This window comes from Herpailurus yagouaroundi, unplaced genomic scaffold (genome assembly GCF_014898765.1).
Source record: "Herpailurus yagouaroundi ecotype Mexico unplaced genomic scaffold, PumYag 221, whole genome shotgun sequence".
Lineage (NCBI taxonomy): Eukaryota > Metazoa > Chordata > Mammalia > Carnivora > Felidae > Herpailurus > Herpailurus yagouaroundi.
Window position 1 is genome coordinate 17,567,779 of NW_024412452.1, and position 10,248 is coordinate 17,578,026.

A 10,248-nucleotide genomic window follows, 5' to 3' on the forward strand; every position below is an offset into this window, starting at 1 on the left:
ATGTGGGGAAGCCTACTGTTGAAGCCTCCACATTTTTTCTTCTTGAGTTCAAACCCACAACAGAGACAACCCCTAGAGAGCAAGGTGAGTTTAAAGCACATCAGAGTCTTTGTTAAATTTTTTTTTTAACGTTTATTTATTTTTGAGACAGGCAGAGCATGAATGGGGGAGGGTCAGAGAAAGAGGGAGACACAGAATCTGAAACAGGGTCCAGGCTCTGAGCTGTCAGCACAGAGCCCGATGCTGATGTGGGGCTCGAACTCAACGGACTGCAAGATCATGACCTGAGCTGAAGTCGGACGCTTAACCGACTGAACCACCCAGGTGCCCCAAGAGTCTTTATGAGTTGAAGGTGAAGCTGTCAGATTGGTAGGTTGGTAGGTGTCATTAGCTTGTGCATACAAATAACAGATGTTCAGGAGTCTTGCTTGAGAGAGTGTGTGTGCATAGCTTAGGTGGGTGGCTTTTCTCCAGTGTGTGTGGAAGCCACAAGGAGACTTATGGGAGAGTCTGTTCAGAAGTGCAAGTGGACTGGGAGCCTGGCTGCCTCAGTTGGTAGAACAGGCGACATTTGATCTCAGGGTCGTGAGTTCAAGCCCCACATTGGGTATAGAGATTACTTAATAGGGCACCTGGGTGGTTCCGTCAGTTAAGCATCTGACTTCAGCTCAGGTCATGATCTCACAGTTCGTGAGTTCTAGCCCCGCATCGGGTGAGCTGAAGCCTGCCCGTGCTCCACCCTCTCTCCCTCTCTTTCTACCCCTTGTGCTCGTTCTCTCTCTCTCTCTCTCTCCATAAATAAATAAATAAAATTTTTTAAGTTCATATTTCCTTTTTAAAAAAAGATTAATAAAAGAAGAAGTGCATGTGGAAAAAAGATTTTTCCCCCTTGTTTCTTGGAGATGCCCTGCTAGTTCACTGCTTTTGTTTGTAGGTCACACTGCATGGCAAGATTTGTCTGATAGTACAGATGTGGAATAAGCCTTGGCTTTAATGGAGGCTCTCTTGCATGCTCTCCTGCTCAGAGTCCAGACACACCCAGAGCAGTCCAAGCATGGGTGTCAGCTCCGCCTGCAGTAGGCAGTGAACTGTGGACACACTTCAAAGCTTTCTAACCTTCTTGCTCCCTCGTACGAATTTGCCATTAGAGTAGGAGATATTTAACGGCTTTGCTCATTCTCACGTTCTCTGATAATGTCCAGGAAGCTTTGCACTTGATTGTGCAGTGGGAAGAGGCTGTTCAGGGTTAGGGAGGTAGGCTGGGTGCATCAGAAGGTGGCATATCTGGTTAGCTAATGAACACTGGGAAAACATGGGCACGCCTCATTTCTCAGAATGACTTTCTACACATTGTTAACCTGGACATAGTTCACAGCAAACAGGTGGAGGAGGGTGAACGGATGATTAACACAGAGGTGACCATGATGCCGAGTGCATATTACAGTGTTCGGTACGAGGGTAGCTTCTGACGTAAGAGATGACTGTCGTTTGGGGCGCTGGTTAAGAATTTAACTCTTGAGATTTGAATCACCCTGAAGGGCCCTTACCTACTCATTCAGGAAGTGTTTATTGAGATCTTCAGAAACTTTGTATTATGAGACCCCATCCATCCCCTTATCTCCTGGGTTTGTGTAAAGCAGGGTGCACCTTCTTACTTGGAGAAATTGTACTTGTGTTAATCACAGTAAAACACCTCTCAGAGTAGGCATTGGAAAAGACTTGTGTGAACTTGAGAAGCTGTGGTGTTGTGTCCTGAAATCCCACTGGGCTTGCTGATCAGGGGCCGCATTTCAGTCCTGCTCTGCAGTGGCTGCCCCGCCATGGTCTCTCAGAGTCTGTTTTGCGGCCTGTGACGTGGAGACAGTATTCCACCTGTACCCGTGCCCCCGTGTCGCCAGGGTCTGGCACACTGCATGCACTTGCACGGTCTGAGATGACTAAGAGCTCTTTGCTTTATTGTTCTGTCTGGTCCACAACCCCCTCCCCTGTGTGTTCAGTCGGTACCTCTGAAGACGTGAAGAAAGAGCGGGTCGGGAGGTCGAAGACAAGACAGACTCCAGAAGAGAGTCAAAACTACTTGCGCGTCCGTTTGGTTTCTTTCAGTTGCTGGGATTTGAGGAGTAAATAGCAATTCTTCCCCAAGTTCTGAACTACTGAGGGGAAAAAAAAGACAGGAGACCCTTAATGAGTGAGGATGCCAGTCCTGGCTGACATCTGCGGGAAGCAGACGTCTCGGGCTGGGACCTCTCGATCAAACGGACCTGCCCCACCAGGCACGGGCGCTGGACCTCCAAAGCCTCCCACAGTGGGTTGGCCCTTGGCCTCCAAGCAGGCCGCACAGTCCCCAGAGTGGTTGCCAGTACGTGCTGTTTGCCAGGCAGGTGGCTCCCAAGAGGCAGAGCAGAGAACGAGCAGACGCTGCGTGCTGCCCGGTTCCTCTTGCACTGCTGTGGAGAGGAGTGAGGGCCGGACACAGGCAGGAGTGGGATGCGGGCGAACTGCCACGGAGGAGCCAAAAGTGAGGGGAAAGCACACCCAAGTGATGAATCCCACGCATCTGGGCTTAAGTTACCAAAGGGAATCGGCCCACACCATTGGGACACCCTAGGGTAGATCGCAGGCTGCAGCCTCGACTGGATCCAAGCTCAAATGGCTCTGGGAGGGGGTGGAGGGGCTGCCTTCTCTTAGTTTTGCTTCACTTCCTCCCTGGAAGGTGCTTTCCCTGTGCCCTGGCCAGGATTCCAGGCTTTTAGGACCCATAGATCTTCAGAGAAAAAGACGGCATCTTTTCTGACCTCTCCGTGAAAAATCTCCGTATTAACCTCAGAGAGGACCGTGTAGCCATACCTGAATTAGTCACTCTGGATGGAGGGATCAGAAACAGGCATCAGCTCTGTCTCACTTGGACCAAACAGAATTGGAGAAAAAAAATCAGGAGGGTTGGGTTGCCAAAGGGATGCCACACATGTCCACTAAGTTTTTAAAATTAACGTAGTTTTGCTGCATAATGGGAATATGGGTGTCTTTGTCCTAAATACTTGTCCCATTTTTCTGGGCATTCGTTACTCAATAAGTTGGGGGAGAGGGTGTAAAAAAAAGAAATAAGCAAATGAGACAAGGGGAATAGAAGATTGAGAAATGAGAGCCAGGAAGGAGTTCGTCGATACTTGCCAAAAATAGGACACCTAGATATAAGGAAAACCTTTTCATTGGTTTGGGGAAGAAAAGGACCTGTGACTCTGAGGATGCAGAGGGCGGGTGGGTGGTTCTGAGGATTCTTGGTTTTGAAGGTGGTGGCCACCGTCCATCAGATCCATCACCTTCCAAAGACCCTGTCACAGAGGATCCAATCTGAACTCGTCTCTACCAGGAAAGGAGTTCTGCACTCAGGTCCAAAAGAGAGGGGCCTGCATTCTCTGTGCAGCTGTCTCTGTCACTTCCAGCTTCCAGTGACCCTCAAGGCTTGCCTTCAACCCAAAGATTACAACATCTCTTCCTGGAAAGCCAGTGCCTACGATACCCTTGAGGTAGCCTTATTTCTGACATTTTGCCAGGATCAGCTCTGCACAGAAACATTTGGGTTCGATCTTGGCTTATATGCATCTCCTCTGCTCACCAGAGTCCTTTGCAGCCAGGGCTACCAGTGGTGTAACCGTTCTTGATCAAACTGGGATGTACCCACAGGAGGCCTGATGTAGTGAGCCCTTTCCCCAAAGCCTGGTGGCTGCTCCCACATTTGAGAAAACAAACCCAACTTTTCCAGGGTCTTGGTGGCTGGCTTTCTCTGCCCCTTGAGCCAGCCACATCATGTTTAGACAATCTGGCCCTTCAGGGGTCCTGGTGCTTCCCACAGCCAAGATAAACTCCAGATTTCGGTAAGTCCGGCAAGACACCAGAGTGGGGGGTAGACGGCGTGTTAGGTTTTGGTATGTGGGCTTGGTTTTTGTTTTCATTTTAATTAACTCTTGGTTACCTCCCTCTAAACAGACAGCTACAGACAGTTCTTCTAATTCCTCCCAGAAGAGGGAACAACCTACTCGGACAATCTCCTCTCCCACATCCTGTGAGCACCGGAGGATTTACACCCTGGGCCACCTCCATGACCCATACCCCACGGACCACTATCACCTCGAACAGGTGGGCGGCAGTCTGGTTCCTTTGAGGGCATGGGGTGGATGGTTCCTGATCTGGAACAGCCTCCTCCTTCCATGTAGCCCGCTGCTCAAGCCCAGGCCTTCTCTGTTCCCCATATTGACGGTGGTGACGGCAGCTCGTCCTTAGTTTTCTGTGTGCCAGACCCCTTGCTAAACCTTCCGTGTGCTTAATCTCATTGAGTCCTCACAAATTATCCCACAGGGCAGGTCCTGGGCCTCCCCGGTTGATGGAAGAGAAGGCTGAGGTTTAGAGAGAGAAAGTCCTTGATGGAACAAGTCTCAAATGCAGGCGTGTGTTCTCCACGGGGCTATGCTATCTCCTGAGTTCCTCTGTCCAGAGGGCTTCCTGGCTTTGTGTGAAAGCCCAGAGCCAGGATCGGGACTAAAGAATGCTGTCCGCTTGGCTCAGGCACCCTGGCATCGCGGGTTACAGGCCCAGGCTTGCTTGGGGGATGTAGCTGGAGTCTGGCATTCAGTGATTCAACAAATATTTACCAAGCGGCTGTTTGGCAGAGTAGGCTCCCAAACTGTGGGGCATGGACTGGTGCCTGTGGGGGTGATGTGGCCACCGGTGTGCTTTGGAAAGAAAAAAGGAGCACAGGGTTGTTTTGGTTTAGTTTGTTTTGTTTTTGTTTTTTTTTTTAACATAAAGCTAGATTTATAAGACTCTAAAAAATTTTGTGTGCTTCCTAATATTTTGGCATTAAAAAAAATTTTTTTTAACGTTTATGTATTTTTGAGAGACAGAACACAAGCAGGAGAGGGGCAGAGGTGCCTGGGTGGCTCAATCAGTTAAGCATCTGACTTGGGCTCAAGTCATGGTCTCACGGTTTGTGGGTTCAAGCCCTGCATCGGGCTCTCAGCACAGAGCCCGCTTCAGATCCTCTGTGTCCCTCTCTGCCCCTCTCCCGCTCTCTCATAAATAAACATTTATATATTATATATATATAAAAGACAAAATCACATTATGGTAGCTAGAGAGGGGAATTGACCCTTTGAATCACCTTACTTCACAAAATAATTAGCAAAATCTCTTTCTGCTCCCAAGATTTGTTTTTATTAATCTAAGATTGTGATTTTCTCTGAAACTGTCAAGAATCTAACAAGAATTAGGCAACATGTGTGAGGCATGGCCCCTGCCCTCTAGGAGCTCACAGTCTGGTGGGAGTGATGGATAAATGTAATTGCCATGAGATAAATTCTACGGCAATATTCTAATCATGGTAATGGCAACAGGTGTCAGCCGCATCCTGTGTGACAGTTGTGTGTGCACGCTGCACAGATTCTCGTCGTTCTCGAGGTAGCCCTGTGCTGAGAGAGAATCTGAGTCTGCGGCTTTACTCTGGTGGGCTCCCTCAGAGCCGTTCGGAGGACCTCAGGAGTAGAAGATCTCACACTGCCACAACGAGGGTGCTCCGGGGGAGGCAGCCTTACCGACCCACAGAGATGCCGGTGTCATCCTGGGGGGGAGAATGCAGATCTGGGGGCTTTGAAGGCAAGGGAGCATGGCTCTAGGGTCCAGCTTGCCTGAGCTCACATTCCAGCTTGCGTTTGACCATCTGTGAGATCCTGGTGGGATTCAAACCCAGGCACTCCGCCTCCAGATCGGCACTCCTACCCTTTCTATATTTTCCAACCAGATGACAAGGTACTTGTATTATAGCTGCTGGTATCCCTTTTTGCTATTTTGACCATGACCCACGGTGCAAAATGCATCTTGTATTGTGACCTGGAATGCAGATAGTCCCTACACACAGATAACCCACATATGCTACCCTTGTAACATGCAGTGCACTCCAGTATTTTTGTTTCATTGGGAAAAAAGCAGGTCTTAGAAAAGAACACACTGTACAATAACAGGTGAAACTAATCTGTTAGAAATCAGGATGGTGGTCCTCCCACCCCTGAGGCGTAGAAGGGAACTCAAGGGAGGGGGGCAGTGTCCTAGGGAGGTCTCTCAAATTCTGCTTCTTGAGCTAGGTGTGTTTAGCTGTCGAAAATTCAGAGTGCATTTTTTCCCATACGCACACTTTCCCCCCTCTATGGTAGTACTTCCACAAAAGGGAAAAAAGATCTCCTGACCCAGGAATGGATCAAGGATCACAATTTGAAATACACCTTCAACCCAGGGGATGTTCAGTAGTTATAGGAGCAGTGAGTTTCTTCCAGAAATGTCTTCGTCAAGGCGAAAGGTACCTAGTGGAGCGTTTTTTCTCTTCTCTTTTCGGCGCGGCTATACAACCATGTCTCCTTTTACCGACCCCGTCCCCCCGCCCCGGGCAGCCGATGCCAAGGCCTTACCGCCAGGTGAGCTTCCCGGACGACGACGAGGAGATTGTGCGCATCAACCCCAGGGAGAAGATCTGGCTGACCGGCTACGAGGACTACCGGCACGCACCAGTGCGGGGCAAATCCCCCGACGCCTCGGAGGACGCCGACTCCTACGTGCGGTTCGCCAAGGGCGAGGTCCCCAAGCACGACTACAATTACCCCTACGTGGACTCCTCGGACTTCGGCCTCGGCGAGGACCCCAAAGGGCGCGGGGGCGGCGTGATCAAGACCCAGCCGTCCCGGGGCAAGTCCCGGAGGCGGAAGGAGGACGGCGAGCGCTCCCGGTGCGAGTACTGCAGGGACATGTTCAACCACGAGGAAAACCGGAGGGGCCACTGCCAGGACGCGCCCGACTCTGTGAGAACTTGCATCCGCCGGGTGAGCTGTATGTGGTGTGCGGACAGCATGCTCTATCACTGTATGTCGGACCCCGAGGGAGACTATACAGATCCGTGCTCGTGCGATACTAGCGACGAGAAGTTTTGCCTCCGGTGGATGGCTCTTATTGCCTTGTCTTTCCTGGCCCCCTGTATGTGCTGTTACCTGCCCCTGCGGGCCTGCTACCACTGCGGGGTGATGTGCAGGTGCTGCGGGGGGAAGCACAAAGCGGCCGTGTGACTCAGTTTCCCTCCCTCCTTTCCTCCTCCCACAGCCACAGGGGAACTTGTCTCTGACATACTCTCACCTTCTTTCTTGCTCCCTGGTACCTTGAGGCGCTATTCCAGCCTGGGGAGCCCCCCTGGTGAACTCTGCACTTTCCCCTCTCCCCACGCAGCCCCCACCAGCCACCCACTCTGCGTCAACCACACACCCATACACGCAGGCACACGGTGTTCTAAGGAAAGGAACCTCCGCACAGACACTTGTGTACTATTACCAATCTGTAATCAAGCTAACTGTCTTCTACATGTGTTGATTTCTTGTCTTTCCTACCCACCTCTTCCAGCGCAGAGGCACCTGCAGTCGGAACTGCTGATTTGGGGTGGGTTTTGTAGTTGGTTTTCTAGGAGATCTTTCTCATGGGTCGGCTTGCCGGTTGCTAAGGAGCAGCGGATTCCTGCAGATAGGTAACGTCAGAATGATGAAACCCTACCAGAAGTATTGTAACCTGCAGTCAGATTATGTATAGGAGGTGAGCTAGTTAACAAACGTCTACCACAAAACAAGATCGCTTTAACTTTTGTAAACCCAAATTTGCCAAGTAAGCTGCAGTTTCTATTTGGAGCCCATAAACATTTCCTGTGCCCTCCCCCTAAAAACCTGACAATTATTTACTGATGGAAAACATTCACCCACAAAAATGAGAATTGAGCCTTAACTTCAGATTAACTTGTGTGAATCAGGAAATTCCATAAACTGCATTGCATCCTCTTAGACCAGGGGTAGAAAAAGGGGGTTTCAGGTTTGTCTGAGCTTCCCCAGTTACCCCTAAAGTAGAACTTTTTAAAACTGTGTCACCACCACTTCTAAAAATTTAGCAATATTAGAAGAAAACACTAATGAAGTTCTGCTCATTGTTTTGCAAACAAGATAGACTATTCACACACAAACCAGTGTTCTCCAAAGAGTTCCAGTTGAGAAACACTGAAGGTGTGGTAAAGAAAATTAGAAGGAGCTTCCTCCCACACCCCCACTGGCTATTTTCTCTTAATGGGGGGAAATTTTAAATGTCATAAATATGAAGAGTGGTGGGTTGCATTTTGTTTGTGGGTTTCTGTTCTTGTTTTCATCCTGGACTGATTCTCACATCACCAAATGCTTTGTTTATACTTGGGGGAAAAAAACAAGGCCATATGTAAAAACCCTTCCAATGCCTAAGTGTCTTTCTCCTGCATCTCAAAAACCCAGACTTGCCAATTTGGGTGCACAGATGGTTAGGTCAGCAGTCTGGCTCTACCTTCACCTTGCCATGTAGGAGGCTTCTAATTAGCTGGAAAAGAGTATTTTTCTAGTCTATTGCAAGGAGTAGCCAAATCTTGTCGCAGAAAGAAAAGTGAAGAGTGAGTGGTACCTAGCATAGTACAATCAGAACGTCATGGAGACCATAAGGGACAGGCTTGTCAAAGTTGGCCGTTCTTCCTGCCATGATCTTCCTGTGGTAGTTGCCAGCTCAGGGCACAGCCTGCTGTCTGTGTCTCCACTTCCCCCCATCCCTTCTCTGTTGCACACAGGGCATCAGTCTTCAAGGAAAGAGACTTTTTTCCAGTCTGCCAATCATATTGGGAAAGTACGAGCCATGCTTACCTTCATGGAACATTTTCAGCTCATCTGAGCACCCGCCGCCTTTCTTTAGTCAGATCGTCGATGTAAATACCCAGTGTGCTTACGAGTTAGTTGGTAGACATTTTCATATGTTGGAGTGAATGGTGTGGCCTTCCAGTTTGGAAAAGTTGCAGAGAGCTGTCAGTCTGGTGATGGAAGAAAAAAGAACTGCTTCCCAGTCTGGAAAACATCTAGAAAACCTTCAGCCAGCCTCCAGATGCTGTCGAGAGGCCATTGCCCCCCACTCTCCAATCCTGAGGTATTTCCTCAGGGCCTTTCTCAAGGTCTCCTCTCTACAAAGCACAACACTAATGTATGTTTTGTTAGACCTCAGTTCCGAGTGCCCCTATTTATTTCAGTAAGAATACACATGTCCCCGCCACTTTTTGTTTGTAGTCTCTATTTACTTGTTGTTTCTATCTTTTTTACCCCTTGTCCTTTTCCACCCTTTTGAAGAGTTATGCTAGTGAATCTTACTTCACATATACGTTTTGGTTTGTGAAGGCAGCGGTTAAGGGCACAAGGACAGCCATGGGGACATTTATGTAAATACGTTTCTAATTGCCACACTGCAGCTGAACAGTGTGTAGTATTTTCCCAGTCAGCTTTGCCATACTGACGTCAATCATTTGAGAGAAATTATTCAGATTTTATTTTTGTATCTGTGGTAACAAAACATTAACCAAAAGATTTGTTTGGAAGCTTCCTCTGACCACCCCCCCACCCCCCAGCTATTTGCTCACATTAACAAATTAAAGTGCCTGAAGCATAATTCATTCTTCACCTGTATACTAAAAAAAAAAAAAAACCTGTTGTATTGATTTTTTTATAATAAGCCTTTTTACCTCTGTGTAAAAAATATATATACAAGTGTATGATGTACATTTTAGTTCTTAACTTTTTTTTATGGTTTCTAATATGTATGACCAATGTAGCCATTGCTTTAAGATGTACCATGTAAATATAAACACATCCTATCAGACCGCTGACTTTGGGGTATTTGTCTGGCAGAAGGGTGGGAGGGGCGGTAGAGCCTTGGCACATGCGAGAGTTCTCGCACACAGGCTGGGAAGGGGTTTCCTCTGGAGAAGGACGCGTGGACGCTGCTGTTTTGGTGAGGCCCTTCCCGGCCGTGGCTATGTCATAGTCCCCGGGGGAGACTGCAGCTTCTCGGGCTTGGATGCTTCAGGGGAAAGGAATGTTGTGTGTCACAGCCCCGGGAACACCCCCTCTTCCCAGGCCTGGCCTCCCCCACGCGTGCTCCTCAGAGGGAACAGCTGCGCTGCTTGTGAGGTATTTTCCACCAATTCCTGCGGAACCTCGGGTGGGTATGTGTGGAGTTTGGTAGACCGTTTCTCACTGCAAACAAGGGTTAAGACGGCAAGACCCCCGGTCTCCTCAGAGTGACGTTTGGCCCACTTTCCCTTCCATGTGGACTCTTTGGGTGCTCAGAAGTGACGGTCCTCTGGAGAAAATAAAGTGTGGGGTCTTTTAAGGGTCA

General features: G+C 49.0%; 1 protein-coding gene across 2 annotated transcripts in view; it reads left to right on the forward strand.

Moving 5' to 3' along the window:
- Positions 1 to 9,729, forward strand: part of SPRED2 (sprouty related EVH1 domain containing 2) — a 53,641-nt gene extending 43,912 nt beyond the window's left edge. For both annotated transcript variants that reach the window (XM_040458248.1, XM_040458247.1), the window contains exons 5-6: positions 3,988 to 4,137; positions 6,438 to 9,729. In XM_040458248.1, coding sequence (XP_040314182.1) covers positions 3,988 to 4,137; positions 6,438 to 7,103 — 816 coding nt within the window. In that variant the 3' untranslated portion in view covers positions 7,104 to 9,729. The remainder of the gene's footprint in view (positions 1 to 3,987; positions 4,138 to 6,437) is intronic.
- The last annotated feature ends 519 nt before the right edge of the window (positions 9,730 to 10,248 follow it).